At 45.6% G+C, this 20,787-nt stretch overlaps 1 protein-coding gene across 3 annotated transcripts in view; it reads right to left on the reverse strand.

Moving 5' to 3' along the window:
- Positions 1-20,787, reverse strand: part of LOC126527445 (protein SHQ1 homolog) — a 142,014-nt gene that overhangs the window by 38,549 nt on the left and 82,678 nt on the right. For all 3 annotated transcript variants that reach the window (XM_055068425.2, XM_055068426.2, XM_055068427.1), the window contains one exon: positions 3,695-3,750. In XM_055068425.2, coding sequence (XP_054924400.1) covers positions 3,695-3,750 — 56 coding nt within the window. The remainder of the gene's footprint in view (positions 1-3,694; positions 3,751-20,787) is intronic.

Consider the following 20,787-nt stretch of genomic DNA (forward strand, 5'->3'; position numbering starts at 1 on the left):
GTTCATCACGAGAACCGGAAAATAAAATGTACAATCTGAAAATTGTATTATCCAAAGCGAGCTCCAAAAAGTGTGAAAATAGGTGTACTCGGTGACAAACTGAATAGCGAAGGTTTGTGTGGCGTAGGGTGCGGAGCCAGCTGTTGGCACTTCAGTGCGCTGAACACTACAAAGTTCGTGTGGCGTTCTACGCACTGAAGTGCCAACACACTTTTATTCAGCAACTTTGAAATAGCTCTTCAGTTTGTACTGAACTTTCTTTTCTTTCAATGCCGATAAAAAAGCTTTCTGGAAGTTAAAAAAATAAAGAAGCCGCCATTTCCTCACGCAACTGAGCAGCTGCGCACCGCCAGTCTGTGTCGCTGCACTGCCGCAGCAGTTTTACTTGCACTGGCATGCCATGTGTGTTTTTCCTCCAGTGTGGCTGGGGCTTAACACGTTGTTCATGGGCTGTTCGATTGTTATTTAGGCTGGTACACTCGAATACAAAGCCATGAGTTTTAAAAATACCAGCAAGAGCACACTACTGCAGTTGTATTATCCAATTTCAGCTGGAAACTCAATCGCAATAACCAAATGAAAATACATTGCTCGAAGGGGACGTTGGCCGGAAAAAAAAAAAAAAGATAGGTACTGTCATGAAAAATGTATTATGCAGAATCGCATCAACTAGATTCCGCTGTACAGGGAACACAGCACTGGTGCGTACCTAATATAGAAGAAATATGGCTCAGTAAAACATTTTCTTGGGCGAGCACCAATCTTGTGTACACATCTCGCCCCGGTATTGTTTACACTAGTGTTTTTCGTATTAATTACGAACTAACTTGCCCAAGAAAATGTTTCACTTAGCCATATTTCTCCTACATTGGGCAAGTGCTCGTCCTGTGTAAACGTTTCGTCCTTGTTTCTTTCGCACGACCGTTTTCTTTCTCAGTTATGAACCTACTCGCCCAAGAAAATGTTTTACTAAGCCATATTTCTCCTACATTCGGCAAGTGCCCGTCCTGTGTACACGTTTCGTCCTTGTTTCTTTCGCACTACCGTTTTCTTTCTCAGTTATGAACCTACTCGCCCAAGAAAATGTTTTACTAAGCCATATTTCTCCTTCATTCGGCAAGTGCCCGTCCTGTGTACACGTTTCGTCCTTGTTTCTTTCGCACTACCGTTTTGTGTCTCAGTTATGAACCAACTCGCTTAAGAAAGTTTTACTAAGCCATATTTCTCCTACACTGGGCAAGTGCCCATCCTGTGTACATGTTTCGTCCTTGTTTCTTTCGCACTACCGTTTTCTTTCTCAGTTATGAACCAACTCGCCCAAGAAAATGTTTTACTAAGCCATATTTCTCCTACACTGGGCAAGTGCCCATCCTGTGTACACGTTTCGTCCTTGTTTCTTTCGCACTACCGTTTTCTTTCTCAGTTATGAACCAACTCGCCCAAGAAAATGTTTTACTAAGCCATATTTCTCCTACACTGGGCAAGTGCCCATCCTGTGTACGTTTCGTCCTTGTTTCCTTCGCACTACCGTTTTCTTTCTCAGTTATGTACCAAATCGCCCAAGAAAATATTTTACTAAGCCATATTTCTCCTACACTGGGCAAGTGCCCATCCTGTGTACATGTTTCGTCCTTGTTTCTTTCGCACTACCGTTTTCTTTCTCAGTTATGAACCAACTCGCCCAAGAAAATGTTTTCCTAAGCCATATTTCTTTTACACTGGGCAAGTGCCCATACTGTGTACATGTTTCGTCCTTGTTTCTTTCGCACTACCGTTTTCTTTCTCAGTTATGAACCAACTCGCCCAAGAAAATGTTTTACTAAGCCATATTTCTCCTACATTGGGCAAGTGCTCGTCCTGTGTACATGTTTCGTCCTTGTTTCTTTCACACTACCGTTTTCTTTCTCAGTTATGAACCAACTCGCTTAAGAAAATGTTTTACTAAGCCATATTTCTCCTACACTGGGCAAGTGCCCATCCTGCGTACATGTTTCGTCCTCGTTTCTTTTACACTACCATTTTCTTTCTCAGTTATGAACCAACTCGCCCAAGAAAATTTTTACTAAGCCATATTTCTCCTACATTGGGCAAGCGCCAGTCCTGTGTACATTGCTGGCATCAGCCGAACCATTGAGCGTTTGTACTGGGACTGCTGCAGTGTCCAGGATAAAAGAACTGAACATTTCAATCCCAGAGGCACACGTCTTCAAGACTGTCACATGCAAGTGAGGCACTCCTTTTCCATTGAGAGTTTGCATGACCAGCTGATATGAAATAAGGGATGCACATTGTTCTAAAGCGAAGTTTTAACCCCTTAACTTGGCAGCGCATCTGCAGACGTGCCTTCGAGTTGGCGATGTCATAAGTGGCGCCTCTCCCACCACATTAAAATGCGGGATTCAAAGCGAACATATTTTTATTACAGCAGAACACATGCTACCACCTCTCAGAAAAAGTAATGACTGGTGGTAATATGCTTGTTTTCTAGATGGTGCCACTTAGATTTAGTTGACTGTAAAGTGGGGAGTGTGCCTAGAAACACACTAGTCCCCCTCCCCATAGAAAAGTGCGATTCAAACGAAACTCATTTTTCATTAAGGAAGATACGTTCGGCCATGTCTCGGAAAAATGTAGTGCGTGGTGGTGAGATGTTTCTATTCCAGATTGGGCCACTCTGCTTTTGTAGACTGTGGCCACCACTGCATCAGACACCACAGTAGGGAGCACATGGTGAGGAGCGTGTCTACAGATGCACAACTTTATGGGCGTAAGAACTCTTGATATTGGCGCAAATTATGCCAAGCTCCCAAACATAATATCCACAAAGAGGCGAAAACCTTTGAGAAACTTCAAAATAGCGGCATTGTTGGAGAAGAATTATGACTCTGACAATGAATATGTGTTAGAGCTCAACGGTGACTCTAATAGTGACGTACAAGATGAGAACGACTTGAAAGAGCCATTCACAACACCTGTGAATTCCAAAGAATATCATGGCAGTCGAGCTGCAAGTACTCGGCTTGTTTGTTGAAGTCCTGGGCTTTACTGTAATGATGCCTGGGTGCTGCATGGTGCTTTAAAGTTTTTCACTCGAAAATGAGTTTATGAAGTGAAAAGGAGCCTGTCACTGTGTTAAATAACTGTAATTACTTGTTAATATCAAAGCCACTTAAAAAGCATTTTTCTTGTCTAAAACACTATTTTGAAGAATGAAAAGCTCCCCAAGTCACAGTCGTTCTTGAGCAAACAATTCCCCAGTGAAGGGGTTAATACTGGGCCACTAGACAACATTTTCACACTGCAGTTCTTTCAATTAAAATAAACTTCTGGACTAGGTGAGTGAGCTGCTATACCTCCCACTTCTGCTCCATATATCAATCAACCATATCACAACCTCATTAACAACACTGCCTCTGGTGGCTTCACAGTGACCACATAATGAGTCTGTGTGAAACAGTAGTGGCACCACTGCACCTGCACACCACCAGCCTGAGTGGCTGATTTCAGTTGTTTTCAATGCCTACTGCACCACTTCAAGCCAGCATGCTAACTTGGCCTGCTCATTTCGATTACGAGCATCAGTTTGCACCACTTCAAGAGAGCTCATGCAGCAAAACAATTCTTCTAATATTGATAAATATCCAGTCTCGTGCAACAGCATAACAAGAGAAATAAAAGAAGCAAAGTAGAGGATATATTCCTTGTGGGGAAGAGTACGCATCTTGGTCTTTTCTTCTTCTGTGAAACTAACTGCAAAAAATGAAACAGCACAGAGACAGCATTACCTCAAAGCAAAAAAAGGGAATAATGTTGGCAGCACAATATGCAGGCTTCTATATGAAGAGAAGCGCAAGGATATTTCTTTTCATTTTTATCAAACACACGATTGCCAAAGGGGAGCCAGAGCTACATTATGCAAAGCCCCCTTTGATGTGGCCCACCCGAATTATCTACTCCCCAGTATACAACAGGCCAATTTATGTCCGCTTTTACAGTGAAACCAAACCTAAGGCACAACTTGTGTCAAAACAATGCCTCCTTGCCTCGGTGGCATCGCTTCTCCACTTAGCGCACATCCCTGACTCTAACCTAAATCCAATGTTAGTGGTCAAGTGAAAGTTTTCAGAGTGCCTAAAATTCTAGCTAATGCAAGCTTAAAGACAGAGAAATAATAACTGTCACATACAAGGCACAGAACTTGTGACAGTTTGGCATGCTAAGCAGTCAAATATCTTCGACACCTTCTGGCAAGGCCAAGTCCTCTTCTTAATAAGACAAGCGAAGCATGGGGGTTGTCTTCCCTCCCTAGAGATTTTTCAATTATGGTGCATATTTTTAGCTAGGTTTACAGTTGCAAAAGATAGATGTGCACAGCGTTCCAGCAGAACACACTTTCGAAAGGATTCCAATGAATGGGCTAGGCATGCTGGCAAAATAATCCCACCAAACAACCACACAAGTGTGGTCATCAGAAACCAAACCTGCTCCTCAGGTGTACTTACATTGCTTCGGCACCAACACTGTGTATATGACGGAGCTATAAAGACGGCTTCATAACAATGCCGTGACAGCTCATCCCCTGCATCACTATGCCTCTCCCATTAGAGAGCCAGGCTGATTTTAATAATCACTGCCTGCCTACAGCAGAGCTAACATTCTAATTTTGCCCAACATACTTACAATGTACACACCACTGCCAGGCCAGTGGTAATGTTAAATTGCTTAAAAAGCAGTGCTTATTGCACTGTTGCCAAGTGCAGCTGGATGAACCAACCACTGCTCAAGTTGCATGTGTGGTGATTTGTGTGGAGCATACATAACACAGCGTCTAAGAGACATCGCTCATGCTTATCATCTAGAGGCAGCCACAACTCGCACACCTTACTGGTGCTTTCCAATGTTTGCAAAACCAGAATGGCTGGCGTCTACATAATTATCCATGAGGAGCACAAGAAGGTTGACATGCAGTAGTTACCAGAGGTGAAAACATTGAAAGATTCTACGAAAGGTTCCTGAAATGAAACCACCACCAGGACATCACAAAAGCTTCAGTAGAGATGGATTTCAGTGATTGCGAAAGTTGCCTAAACCGCTACAGGCTATGGAATGCAGGGCATTTACAGCCACAGACTCAGCTGTATCCCATGAAACCAAATGTTGCAGACACCTTGCCAAATAGCACTGTGGCAATCATGACATATTATGCTGATGTTCACATCAGAAAGCATTTCATGCTTACACCAGCTTCTGCACGTGCAACAGTCTGCCATTTTTGGCGATGCCTCACGGTAATTTCACTTTGAATACCCAAGTGCAGTTTGTAAGTTCCCTGTCCTATAATCTGTATGAATATTTATTCAAGAGCAAGTGGCATTACCCTGCTTGTGCCACCAATGCCGTCATACATGGGCATATTCGTCCCATCCTCTATTTACAAAATGTGTTGCTAAACAGTGAGCTCTCCAGTCTCGCTTCACCGCCACAGCATGCCGGTCGTGTTCTGCACAGACCACCCACGGAAAGAATGCCTGATTAATATCCCAGCAATGATTGCAGCTAATGATTGCAGCTCAGATTCTAGGCGAAAACCTGCAGGCCAATCCTTCATTAATGCTATACAGTTAAACCTCGATATAAAGAAGTCATTAAAATTGGCAATTTGCTTTGTTATATGGAAATGCAAGCTTTTATGCAAGTAAGCACATTTGCCGATGATTTTTCTTGTGCGGAAGGGGCCAAAATATATTCAGGATTATCAGGCAATCGGAAAATTGACAATTGACAAAAAGCAAATTAGAATGAGAAAGATTCATTTTGTTGAATTTCAGAGTCAGCGACGAAAGATACGGTTTCATGCCATGTTGACAATATCATCACATTGGTGGTATGAAGTGAAGCCAGTTGTGCTTACGCATCCACTCCACCCCTGCGGCCGATGGTGTTGCCCGCAGTGGGACAACACTATCATGAAAGGCGCCGGCAGCGGGGAACAAATGCTTCATCTGTCTTCCACTTAAACACGTTTACAAAACTCAAGATTACACAACCTCGAGCACTAAATGTGCAGGAAGACAGTGTATGATGGCTCACCATCACAGCTCACCTGGTCTTTGCACACACGGCAGATTACCTTTATAACATGGTGCATGGGCCTATGTGTTCAGCCATGCTGACAGCCATGGCCGCATAAGAAAAGGAGACGCATGCCAACCTGCCCACCACTAGCCTTCTAATCACACACCCCCTCCCCTCTTCACCCTCACACACACATGATCGCATTACTGCAAGCCCGTTCCCCTTTCCCCGTTTCCCATGTTCATGCAGGAAGATGGCGCTCACCAAGTCAACATCCTACTTGGCTCAACCTCGAAACGCTTTCGCTCGCACCTAAAGCGAATGGCGCACAGGGCACAATGAGATGTTCCTGCAGTTGGACTTAATACGGAACCTGATGCTGCTGCGCTTCAGCAGTCCTCTCGATGGGGCACACGGCATGCAATTTATAAGGTGCATTTGCAAGCACCTGCAACCATTTGGCCATCTGGATCTACAGGGGCCGTATTCTGTTGCGGTTCCTTTTGGAACCGGTTCCTTTTGGCTGTTGCCATTGGTCGGCGCTTCGTTGTCGTCATCCCTGGTGGGCGGGACGACAAATTTTGATGACGTCACACAGGTTGCCAATCTTCTGGAAAGGAACCGGTTCCCTGCTAGGAGAGGAACCGCGGAGAAGTGGTTCACTCGAGGGTCGCGCGCGGGGGCGAGCATGATGTCGAGGGTTGCTCGGGCAACCGTGGCTGCCGGCTAATCTCGCGCCAGCTGACGAGCCGGCACCTAGACGAGACGAGACAGAGACAGCAATGGAGGCTCCTTTGGTTGTGTTGCTGGCGAGTGCCGAAAGACGACGCGACGCGTTCGGCATGGCCGAAGAAGAGTTTCGAAGGCATTTTAACCTCTCCAAAGACACAGTGCGACGTCTTTGCGATGAGCTGGAAGGACATCTCGGACCTCAAAGATTTCGTGGTGTCGACACTACGATGAAAGTGCTGCGCGCGCTGCGGTTTTTTGCCACTGGGAGCTTTCAACAGTGCGTCGGGAATGAAGAAGCGATTGCACTGTCGCAGCCTTCGGTCAGCCGGATCATTCCAGCCGTCGCCAAGGCCATTACGGTTGTGGGCAAAGAAAAAGGATGGGTTAGATTCCCATCCACGGCGCAACAGAAAGCCGCCATCAAGGAAGGCTTTCTTAGCCGTGGAAAAATTCCAGGAGTTCTAGGATGTGTGGACGGGAGTCTGATAGCCATCATTTGCCCTAAGAAGCTCGGCCCCGGCGAAACAGAATCGTACTGGAGCCGTAAAGGGTATTACGCCCTCAACTGCATGGTCGTGAGTATTGTTCATTGACAAATATTTTCGATATGTGATTGCGCGAGTGCACGTTGTAAAAAACTTCGTTTCGTTATTTTTCATCAATTGCCGGTAATACTTGCGTTCCTATTAGAGAAAGTAGCGTTTGTGTTGTATGTGTAATGACGACTTTGATCTTTGCATAGAACACGGCCGCACTTTTTCAGTGCTCTCCAATCACAGTTGAATAGCCTTTTCGATGCTACAATGTAAACACATTACGCGCGACTTAAACCGGAATAGACGCCGTAGCAGTGAAGGGAGTCTTCGTCTGCGAGCGATCCTAACTGAAGACGAGCCCTTGTGATTCTTATGCGACGTAAAACTAAAGCATTGTGGCCAACAGACTGTAAACGTGAGAAGGAGCATCTCATCAATGAAAATGGTGTGAGGGAGAATGAGAATGTGTGGACACCCATTTGCTCTAGCTGTTAATACGGCACATGCTGTTTCCGCGTTCTTTCGCTTGTAATAGGCACTTTGTCTGAAAAAAAAAAAAAAAAACACAGGTGGCACTCTTTAGCAGAATCTTATACAATATGGACGGAAGAAACCAAAGGAATTATTTTGCACACTGTGTTGTGACCGCACGCCATACATGAGCATGTGTACACATGCCAACATTGCATTTGTAGGTTAAGATGACATTGTTATCATGCTGATCATTAGTTCAACTGCCTACTGCGTATGTTGATATCTCCTTTTCTGTAATTGTGTTCGCTGACTGAACAGTAACTGATTGGCAAGTAGTGTAGTAAGCAAAAGGTTGTGCCAGATATTTGCTGCAGTGGCACTGACACCTTCTTTGCTTTCCCTTATGAGGTGTGCGACGCGAAGCTGAATATCCTGGCAATTGACCCACGGTTTCCGGGATTGTGCCACGATTCTTTCGTCTGGAGGCATTCTGCATTTCGCCGCCACCTCACTCGTGGCCTGTTACTTCATGGAGAAGTCTTGCTTGGTAAGTGCACCTAAAGTAGCAGTGCTTCTTCCACATGTAAAACATACACAGTCAAATAGTTTAGCATCCTAGCAAGCTTTAAGAAAGCGTGATTTGCTAGAAATGTGTTGTGAATGCAGCAGTACCTAATGAACCTGCAGCGACTATCGAGAGAAACAAGTCTTTCTTAAAAGGCAGATATTTGTACCAGCATGTATACAACAGCTGACATGTTATGCTGTTTATTAATTTCAATACACTGAATGCCACGTGGAGCGTTACAGGCAGGAGTGGAATTCTACAGAACACGTCGAAATGGCAGTTTTCAAGTATGGTGGAAAAGGGTTGGTGACAATGGACTCGGGGACCTGGTCCCTGGTCACTGTCCTTGGAACAAAGGAATAAGCGTGTGCGTGAAACTTTCGGCATCGACATTAGTGATCGGTGTAGTATATATTGTAGAATGGTGCAAGTTGCGCTATTTTTCTTTGTGTCGCAATGTGTGTGATTTTTTTTGTTGCAGCGACATGTGGTGCTGGAGTGATTAGAAAGGATCAAACGGGTAGCTCGATTTTGGGTACCTTCATGAGAAGAGGTACGAAAGGTAGAGCAAGGATCCCAGATACTGGCAGCATATTCGAGAGTAGACCTTAGAAGTGTTTTATAAAATAACACTTCTGAAGAGAGAAGAGCTAATAAGTTTTAGTGGAGGATGTACATTTAGGGAGGGGCAAATGGGATGAACGGAGCAGAAAACCACGAGTATGAAATAAATATTACATGTCCAACTTAACCTGAGAATCAGATTTGCAGCCAAGACAACAGGTGAAATTGGGCTTTTCTTTAAAATGAGTCGAACTTTCTTTACAACTTTCCGGGAAGGTCAATGTTTGATAGATATTGCAACAATAAATCCAAGACCCGCTCCTGTTGTAAAAGGGCCCTGGCGTAGACTGTGCTCTTGCATTGTGCCTTAATGTATCCATTTCGTTCACTGACATGCAACACTTTACAGGGGACTATGGGTACCCGCTAGAGCCATGGATCATGACTCCTGTGCCTGGTCACCCGAATCGCCTCACGGCAGAGGGGCGCTATAATGAGGCACACGCATCAATGCGAAATGCCGTTGAGCGGTGCATAGGAGTCGTCAAGAGCCGCTTCCGATGCCTGCAGAGGTATCGGGTGCTCCACTACTCGCCTCAGAAAGCAGCCACTATTGTTGCAGCTTGTGCAGCGCTGCATAACCTCTGCCTTGCAGCAGGCGTGCCTCTGCCAGACGACCCAGATGACGACGGTGCACATGACGACAGCGCACAGGGGCCAGCCCAGGCACAAGTGCCGCTTCAAGTACAGGTGCCACCGCAGGCGCACCCTGTACAGCCTTCTCGAGCTTTGTTTCAAAGAGGCCGTGCGGTGCGCGAATCCATAGTTGGTGTGTTTTGGCTGCCCAGAAATTTGCACATTGCCTACCTGCAAAGTGTGCGCCGGCGCATTCGCTGGCAAATGAGGTGGAGACATGTGCTGGTGTAACATGTTTTATTTTTATTTTTATGAAGTAAATAGGCCGTGCACTTCAACATAACACATTGCGTGTGCTCACATGCGGCTAATCGTAGTATGCTGCATACTGTGGTAGTGAAAAGCACATGATTTGTCTATGTTGAGCATGACAGATACACATGCAGTGACAAATAACCATGTGCCATTATGTTACTCCTTTGCTTTGTTCACTGTGCTTTTGAATATTGTCTCGCCAGGGAATTTTCTTTAAATAAAGGTTATTTCCAAGGTGAATGGCAACCAATCTTGATTGTTGAATATTGCTTTGCGATGCCTATTCTACTGTGCAGTATGCATTGTTCCAAAGCTGGAGATGTCTGTTCATGTGTGACACGCAAGCATAGCACGAGTGTTACACAGTAACTGAAATGTCGTTCAGAGCAATCTGTATAGCACATATTGAAACGTATAGCAACAAACGAGACATGCCAAGCACTTTTTGGAGCAGGATTTCTTTAAATAGCAGACACTCATGCTTACTACTGCTTTGTTTAAACTCAAGAGTTGCTTCAACATTGCATTTCTTGCACGCATGATTTCACATATTGCTCGTAATTGCTGCTTAACAAGGTGCAACAATATAAACAAAATCATGACAATGAAACATTTCTTTATTTATTCATTTTATTCATTGGGTACCTGCTTCGCCATTCCGGCATTACAGCAGGGAGGGTACAACTCATATAAATGAACACTCAAAATTACATTCATAAAGCATGGAAGAAATCATCATTTGAACAAATACAGACAGTGTCAGGTGGTAGAGTATTCCAGTCTCTTATAGTACGAACATAGAAAGAGTAGCGGAAAGCATCGCTTTTAACCCTCTATTGCATGGCGTCCCATATTTGGCACATACCGGTTACCATTCTTTTTCGCGTGTGCGAGATCCCCAGTTGAGAATGTGATACCGTCGGAGTAAATCTCGTAGTTATGCGCACTTATCATGGGCAAGTGCTGCCATCTCTTGAGTGATACGCAAAACAGAGGTGAAGTAGATTTTGGGATGCGACGTGAAACTCGGAGGGGGCAAACACGAGCAATTGTCTTTTTTTTTCTCTGAAAAGTTCGACCGCAGAAACATAGAAAAATTATTTCGGCATATTTTTTGGCCTCACCAATTCAAGGCAGTTACTAGTTTTCTCAATTTTGCCTGCAACTACAGCAGAGAAACCGAAATCGATGTGTGCCATATTTGGCACAGTATGAACTTGAAATACAAAATATGGTAACGTGCTGCCATCTGTTCAATAGCCCGAAGCTGCAGGTCACTCTATCACAAGATGTAATTTTGACGATCGGTACGGTGAGGGCGAATTGTCTACCAAACAGCCGCCTAAAAAGCGAAAAGGAACTGAAATGTAAAGGACGTGGTGCTTCAGAGGCACTCACAAGCGCGATAGATGACGTAGAGTTATCGTGTGTGCGTTGATACGATAACCGCACCGTGACATTTCTGTCGAGCTTTGTTGGGAGAGATCCAGTCCAAAAGACTTAAGCGCTGGTTTACCTCCGCCAAGGTGTTTCGCGAAATTGATTGCCCCAGCGTAGTAAAGGTCCATAACAGGCACATGGGTGGTGTCGACCTGCTGGACTCTCTGTTTGGACTTTACTGCATACACATCAGAGTTCGAAGAAATGGCACTTTCGAATTTTTACGCCTATGCTAGACTTATCGGTAGTAACAGCATGGGTATTGTACAGGAGGGTGCAGGAGCAGCTTAGGAGGAGACAAGTACTACCGCTGGCTCAATTAAAAGCAGAAATTGCAGAATGCCTTACCTCGCATAACAAGTGCCTACCCAACTAGCGACCAGGAAGGACTTCTAGTCAGGACATCGAATTCCATGTTCAAGTCAAAAAAGCACAGGGACCAGTGGCCGCAATGCCACCCAAAGACGACCGATCTGACCAAGTCGGCCACTGGCCAGAATTTGACGAGAAGAAACAAAGATGTAAGCGGCCACCTTGCACAAACAAGTCATTGGTAAGATAGAGGAAGTGAAACATTCATCTGTGCCTGAACGCAGCAAACAACTGTTTCATTTCATTCCCCACATCGCACTAAAAAGACCACCGTCCGTGAAGCTTTGTTTTCCGCCCATGGCAGCCAGAGCGCTCAGCCATCTTCATGGTGTGCCATATTTGGCACAAAGCTTTATCTTTATTATTACAGTCGTGTTTGTTCATTCAATCAATAATGAAAGCTGAAAAAATGACTTTCATAATTCATGCAATAGAGGGTCAAAAGGAATCTCACATATTTTTCATTTGTGATCTCGCCTTTTAGAAACATGTGGGCGGCTGAAAATACAATTACCTGGCTATCCCCGTATTAGAGCGGTATATGTTATGAAGAAATTTTAATCTGAGATTTCGGCGACGGTGTTCAAGAAGATGCCAATTTAATGCTTTTTTGCTTTCTGTCATGCTAAGCATCCTGTCATAATTGCCAAGGACAAACCGAACGGCCCTGTTCTGCACTTTTTCTAGTTTATCTACAAGTTCTGTAGCATATGGATCCCAGCAAACACACGCATACTCCAGTGTACTGCGCACATGTGTGAAATACAGTTGCTCCCCAAGTTTCTGTGGCAAGCTACTAAAGTTACGTTTCAAAAAACCTAATGCTCCGACAGCCTTGTTCCTAACATGAGTAACGTGTCTGTTCCACCTTAGATCAGCAGAAAAAAATACACCTAAGTATTTATATTCTGACACTTGTTCAAGAGTAGCATTATTTATAGTGTTACGATTGCTGTCGTATGAGCTCTTCCCGGTAAAGGTGACGTGGACACTCTTTTTCTCATTCAGTGACATTTTCCATTTTTCACACCATGTGGCAATCAAATCCAAATCGTGTTGTAGTGCTTCGCTGTTGATGACCCTATATACTATACAGTCATCTGCAAACATTTTAAATATTTATTTATTTATTTACATGTACCTTACAGGCCTTCGAGAAGGTATAGTGTAAGGGGGGAAATACGGTAACATATTAGCATGGAATCGGGAAAGAAATAAACATCAGCATAATGAAAGGAGTACGCACAGAACATGGAAAATTATTACATTAGCAAATACTATATGTAGAGCAATAACAATAAATGGTAAACAACGACATAATAGCATAATAACATTGTAAACGTTTTTGCATGTTATACAGTAGTAAGTATTGTAAAGAAATTGGGACCACTGAAATTCTTTAACTTGTAGAAAAAATGCAAGAAAATTACAAAAGACATGATGTGTTTAGACGGTTGAAACGGCATATTGATCATTTAGCAGATTGCGAAATGCAGTGTGTTTAGATTGGCATGCAATGGTATCTGGTAGTGCGTTCCATAAACGGACCGCACGGGGCAAAGTTGAAAAATTAAAAGCGTGTGTGTTGCCACAAATCGCGACAGCGCGTCGACTTGGCGTTGACCTATTGAAACCCATGCGCTGATGTTCACCTCTTCGTCGGGCTCGAAGAACGGCGGGCAGACTCCGATGGCGCCCGCCCTTCCAACTAGGGAGAGGATGCGCCCTCGCGGTCCGGGCAGGCTGCCTCCTCCGGTTCCTCTGTGATTAACACGTTTGTTAGAATATGGTGCGCAAAAGCTCCGTCAACGAGTGTGCTTACCTGCTTTCGGCGTGCAAGGCGGCTGCATCACGGCGGGCGTTATACACATCTTTCTTCCACACGCCGCGCCATTGGGCTGCAGTTTTCACTGCCGGGCCCTCAGCGTTCAGCAAGGCAGTCACTTGCTGCCAGAGCTCCTCCTTGCGCGCCGCCGTCAGCTGTTGACCCAGCACACACGACGCCTTCGCAAGGTAGGGGTGCTCTTCAACAAATGACACGAGTATGTCGCGCTGCCTCGCTGAAACATGAGGACCCAGTTTCGGATTCGGCGCGCAAACTGGCAAGTCCAAAACGTAAACAAAGCGAGGCAACTTGTTTGCATAACGTATGGCACACCACCTAGCGACTAAATAAGAAAACAACACAAATAAAATTACAACTCCCAGTAGCCGTCTGCGCCGCAAGCTCACATTTATTACTGAAAATATATTTGCAAGTGTTCTATACAAACCAATGTTTTTTTATCAAACCAGCAACATCCTTCAATTGCTATACCGTCCCCCAAGTACAAACAAAAATGATGACGTGATCTTCCGGCAGACAGCCGCTCGTTGTTGGTTCCCCTCACGCCGCCCCGTTCCACTCTTTCTCCGAGTGGCATAATCCAGACATAACAGCCAAAGCGAACCGGTTCCAAAAGGAACCGCAACAGAATACGGCCCCAGAAGTTTCCATTTATTGTCTCAGTATTCCTACATGGTGGCAGTGAAATTTTGCTTCGTCAAATTGAGGTACAAAATACATAGTGTTCTGTGGACAAGAAGTTATAAAAAGTTAGATACAGTTAGATAAAGTTAGATACAGATACGTTAAGGGACAAGAAAAGAGCAGATTGGGTGAAGGAACAAATGCGAGTTAATGATATCTTAGTTGAAATCAAGAAAAAGAAATGGGCATGGGCAGGACACGTAATGAGGAGGGAAGATAACCGATGGTCATTAAGAGTTACAGAATGGATTCCAAGGGAAGGAAAGCGTAGCAGAGGGCGGCAGAAAGTTAGGTGGGTGGATGAGATTAAGAAGTTTGCAGGGACAACATGGCCACAATTAGTACATGACCGGGGTAGTTGGAGAAATATGGGAGAGGCCTTCGCCCTGCAGTGGGCATAACCAGGCTGCTGCTGCTGCTGCTGATGATGATGATGATGATGACAGTCGAACTTATTTATAAAGAATATAACACCAACTACGTAAGTTATGAGCAAAATAAGAACAAGGTGAAAGCAGGAGCCAATGTCTTGATCAGTGGACTTGTCTTTTTCAAGGCGACATATTCTCTCCTCGCCACAGTATAGACAGATACGTTTTTTTTTCTGCTCATGACGGTTTCAACGGGAATTTAGGGTGCAGGCTCCTTACCCAAGGATATCACCCCTGAAGAAAGCCAAACAGCATATGGGTACACTTGTGCCCATTTAAGAAGCAGTTGGTGCCCGGTGGCGGTGAAAATCGAACCCTCAACCTCCCGCAGCCAAAGCGGGCACTTTACAACTAGGCTACAGTTCTTCTACATGGAGGGCGGGGGGGTTAAAGTTTGTGGTTGAGACAATGACCGAGGGTGCAGAACTGAAAAGAAAGGTGTGGAACGTCAGTGAAGGAATGTGAGGTAACGCCGTGCATCAGCTGGTTGACGTGTCACTGTCGGTTCTTTTTTCCGTGGAAGGGGGCAAACAGGAACCTACAGTGACATGTCAACTGGCTGGCCCACGATGCTACCTCACATACCTCCACCGACGTTCAGTAGCACACCTTTCTTTTCAATTCTACATCCTCGCCGCTAACACACCCTCGGTCATTGCCTTGCCCACCTGCCTTACCCTCCTCCGTTTAGAAGAACCATAGCTATACTATACGCCAGGCACGTACGCAGGATTTTTTTTCGGGGGGGGGGCCCCAACCCAAGGTAACTTTTCTATGCAAATGAGGGGGAGGGTACTTTTACTCATACAAATGTGAAAAATGCCTACCATTCGCCAAAAAGCAACGTAAACCCGCAAAAGAGAATTGAAATAACGTGTATCTCACAGGTACGCCTGTGAGATACACCTCTTCTTTACTTGGCAAAAGAAGAACCCCATCAAATGGACTCGCACATGAATGATGTGCAGGAAGGACCTTGCCAAGAACAAGTTAAGCAGCGAAAGTGCAAAATAATGATTTCTAGTAGCGTTTCTTTAATTAGCTCTGGAAGAATCAAATCAAATCAAATCAAATCTTTATTTTCCATCAGGTGCTACAGATGGAGGGGCTACGGAAAAAAAGCTGCCACTTGGCGGCTTGACGAGTCCGCAGACCCATATATAAGGCAGCGTCTAGACAGCACCAGAGCATAAACAAGCAATAAACAAATCGAGACACTTGATCAAAGCCAATAAATAAAATAAAAAGTCCTGAGCCAGATCAATCAAACACAGTCAACACAAAAGAATGAACAGGCAATAAGCGTATCAAGGCACTTGATAAATGCAGAAGAAAAGAAAAAGTTTTGAGCTAGATAAAAACAAACACCAGAATAGCTGAAATCAGGTTAGTCAATAAGCAAACAGGTCTCTAAGTGTAACAGTGGAGCAACTAAATAAATCAAAATTTAGTGACTGATAATAGTTTAAAAGAGATGGGAGAGAGAAACACAAACGTTCCATACCAGAATTCAAGCGTGGTACAGCAACCTTCCAGTTTTCTCCACGTCTAGTATTGTAATATTTCTCATTTGTTTCTAAATGTGCCAAGGCATCGAGGCTATGAATATTTTTTTTCACCTCATATTTAAAGGGATAGTGAATAAAAAATTTGTCGCCGAGATTTCTGTCTCCAGTGATAGCTGTTGCACCGAGAGCGACCAAAACAGCACTCTTTCTGAGGAGAAGTGAGCGAAAAGTAATTATTTTAGTGAATATTTCTCAAATCACAGCACCTACCGGCCTCCTCCGAAAGCTCTGGCAAAACCGGATATCACGTCACGCTTACCCACCTCGAGGCCCATTGCGAGTGATCGTCCACACTGAGCGCGCAAAGGGGCGAGTTGACGTTTGCAGCAACGCGCTTTCTTTGTTCGACCGTCCTATTCGTACCGCTTCGTCGTGTGAGCTGTTCGAAAACCTCGTCTTTCATCTCGTGGATTTGTGGTTCGATGTGTGGAGCAGCCGTGTCAATGCCGCAAAATGCCGTGGGTCTGCTGTGCGCATGTGAAAACGGCAGGCAGCGGTAGTCTTTTTCTCGCGTACTTGTTCACGCTGTAGTTTTGCGCACAGGTGCCGTTTGACCGTAATTTGTCGTTTGTACGACGTTCTGAGCCAGATGTTTGGCCAATTCTGCCAGAATGAATCGAAATCCGCATCGTCTGAAGATAGTCTGAAGCGACGGCTGACGAAAAAAAAATTCGCCGACATGAGACTGGTGGCGCCATCTCGTGTGCACCAAGGGAAGGAGTGCTCGGCTGCGATGAAACAACGGGACGCTGAAACCGCTGCGCATGTACTCGTTCACTCCGTGAATAACAAGACGTTGCCTGCTTCCAGAGGCGCATTTCAGTCACTGCACATGCCTGGCTTCAATCCTCACCCGTTGCTTCATCACATCTATTCTCAAAACAGCTACTTGCGCGCATCAAGCACCTGCCGCGCGAGAGTCGGCAGCCGACTGTTATGCTCACGCCGCCGGCCACACCTGCTCCGAGGGCGTAGGGACAGGGAGGTCTACACGCGTCAATATCTTCAACGATTTCTACTTTTTTTTTGTACAGTGTGTACTCACGACACCTGTATTGTGCATTGGTGGCTTTCATGTTTTACGCGCTAGCAGCTATCCATCCAAGCGGGCGGAGCAAGCCGCTTTGCGCGGAACGCAGAGTAAATTCCTTACGTCGCCTGACATTGCATAGCCTGAGGCATAAGCGTCCTCGCTCTGTTGAAGCCAAACATGGCAAAGCGTTTGCGTGAGTGAATCACGCTGGGCGCACCGCCACACATGCAAAACTGTCAATGAGGCGTGCGCCTCTGGTCTAGCTAACTCATTCGTGACAGGTGCGAGCTTGCGATCCGAGCCGCCGGAACCGCGTTTATATCTGGTTTCCACCTATGATGCCGCCCCTGATCTCTCGAGGCGAACGCGTGTACTTGGAATGCACAGTGTAAACGCCACTTTGCTGGTCCAGGCTCTCTCGGCACCGCGGAGGGGCACTGCTGCGGCGGGTCGTCAATTTCGCTTGACGACGCGGACGGATCGTATCGTTTGCCTTTATCGTTCGTGGTCGTTCAGTAGGCCGCTCATCCAAGTCGGAGTCATAAGTTCCGCTCATGCTATCGCTCTCACTAGAACTTTGCATTTTGCACTGCGCAGCGCGAGGAAAACAAAACTGCGCAGCCGGCCAACTCGCTCCGCGGTTGCTGGGGGTAGGTGTGACGTCAGATCCGCCGGCTTGTTGTCGGGAGCGCTTTGCGAGTGACGCGGTGGCCGCTCATAGAGAGTCAAAAATAAAGCTATCCGCTCAAAAGTAACCCGAATAATGACTATATACTATAGCAATCGTGTCTTAGGAATGCAATTGTGGGGCTTTCTCTATATTCTTCGATTATTCTGTATCCCTTTAAACCGAGCACTCAAACGGTAGCGGTATAGCTTGTGAGCTGTAATAACATGTGCCCTGTGAAAGAATTTTGCAGTGGTTGCATTATGACGAGCATTGTATACGTGGCGTAGATACCGTTTTTGCATAAGGAATATTTTTTGTGTGTTAGAGAAAGTAGTTGTGCCCCAGACAAGTTGGCAATAGTTGACGTGTGGATAGAAAAGAGAATTGTAGATCAATATTTTCGTTTTAGTAGAAAGCATGTACCGGAGACGACCGACTACACCGGTTATTCGAGCAAGTTTGGCTAATACAAAATTCACATGCGGTTCCCAGGACAGATTGGTAGTGAATATCACACCTAGACATTTAAACTGGTCAACAATGTCAACAGGGTGAGAGTTTAAAACAATATTGGCATGAGGAGGAACAGGTTTATTTTTCGGCCGGAAGACAACTGCTTTTCTTTTATTTTCGTTAATTTTCATGTAATTGGATAAGGACCATTGCTGCAGTTTGACTATGGTATCGTTGCAATCAGTGATAAGTTTATCGATGTTATTACCAGAAAAAAGTATGCTGGTATCATCTGCATATATAATAAATTTGGCGTTTTGATTAATGTTAACAATGTCATTTATGTACAGGTTAAATAGCAAGGGGCCTAATATGATTTCTATAAATTATAGGGAAATGTATATTTGCGGAACAATCACAGTTCTTTTGGATCTCTCCTATTCAGCTCTACCAAGTGCCAAAACCGACTCGTGTCGTTATTTTGGAAGTTGCGTAACGATGCGTGGTCACCAGTCCCGTACAACGGCGTAGAGTGCAGGACGCTGCGGTTCTAGACGTACTGCGCCCACCGAGGAAGGTAGAAGAGTCATTCAAAGCACACGGAATTATTCTCCACTTCCGGCGGCGTTTTCTCTACTTCCTTTTTAAATAAAAAGATGTTTATCCATAAGTATTTTCACAAACCATTTTCGCTTGTCCTCCCTGTTTGGCTGTTGCCTGAGCTTTCTCCCTTAGTAGATCGCTTAATTTCTCATCTCCTTGCGACTCTTATTTCCAGTTGCCAATTTTGCACGAAAAGTGCTGTACAGTTAGGGAAAAACCAGACGAGGTAAGGGGTGACAGTCATATTGCTTATGGGTTGAACGGTCAATGCAGGATTTTATGATGGACGCTGTTTCGCAATATTTTATTTGCCACCTTACCTAAACCATATCGTGGATATATGGTTCCGAGGATCTGCCAGCGTCGCGGCGAGCCGTCACTCGAGGAAATAATGAAGCAAAATGAAAAGTTAAATGCAACTCGCGTTTTCTCCGGCCACAACTCATTCCATGAGCATACAGACCAGGTGGCTATGAACAGAGTCCCTTTCCTGGCCCCTGGAGCAGTATAAACAAAGAAGGTTGAACTAACATAGCAACAGCGATGCGCGTGATCGTCGAATAGAGGGTGACATAAAAATTGTGTTGGGCATCATAAATAAAATAAAATATTATGATTAAAACAATAAACTATGCCCTGCCTGCTGCAATAGATGGTGACAACTGAATTCATCTTGAGTTTATAGCGTGGGCACCGAATCGCTGAGAAAACTGGCCCCTACACCCCAGGAGATGCCGATAACTACCGCCATCCAAAAGGAGTGAAAAACTTGACAACCTTTCCACTCTGTGGAGATGGAATGGCAGCGAAAGCTGACGACAGTCAAAGCTCTCAAACGAAAAGCAAAGTGTTTCACCTCCGCTGCGGGTCGGACTGAATATAGTGCAATATCGGGCCGAACAGCCGCGGAGGTAAAGCAGACGTTAAGCACCCCGCATACTTGGGCCATTCCCGAAAGTAGTGCAACACCGGGCCGACCCTCGGCAGAGGTGAAGCAAGCGTTAAGCACCCCGCATACGTGGGCCAATTCCGAAAGTAGTGCAACACCGGGCCCAGCCACGGCGGAGGTGAAGCAGGCGTTAAGCACCCCGCATACGTGGGCCAATCCCGTAAGTACTGCAACACCGGGCCGACGTGCGGCAAAAGTGAAACACACGTTAAGCACTCGCCATACGTAGGCTGATCGCGAAGATAGTGCAATATTGGGCCAACCCCCGGCGGAGGTGAAGCAGGCATTAAGAACTCCCCACACGTAGGCCGATGCTGAATATATTGCAATACCGGGCCCACCCACGGCGGAGGTGAAGCAGGCGTTAAGCGCTCGCCATACGTGGATCCATCCCGAAGGTAGTGCAATGCCGGGGCGAGCCGCGGTGGAGGTGAAGCAGGCGTTAAGCACTCCCCATAAGTGGGCCCATCCCAAAGAATCTGAAGGGCGCGTTATAGGTTCCCGATTCCACAGGGGTATGTGCCATTGATTTTGGAGCCTTTTTGCACTATGACCAGGATGGCTCACATGGATATTTTTTCTGTTAACTGACGTCGAAAAAAAACTACGGAAGTTAGTCATACACTGTTTTAGTTGTAAAAGGCAGCAAAATGTTGACTGCCGAGTAGATTGATTTGTCGGCGCTTTAGGAATGTGTGTGAGGAGTGGTGGCGTGGGCAGATAGGGGGGGGGGGGGGGGTGTATGCCACTTAATTTCGGGGGGGGGGGGGGGGGGAGGGCCCGGACCCCCCCCCGGGCCCCCCCTTGGGTACGTGCCTGCTATACGCTGTGCTGAGGA

This window comes from Dermacentor andersoni, chromosome 9 (assembly GCF_023375885.2).
Source record: "Dermacentor andersoni chromosome 9, qqDerAnde1_hic_scaffold, whole genome shotgun sequence".
NCBI lineage: Eukaryota > Metazoa > Arthropoda > Arachnida > Ixodida > Ixodidae > Dermacentor > Dermacentor andersoni.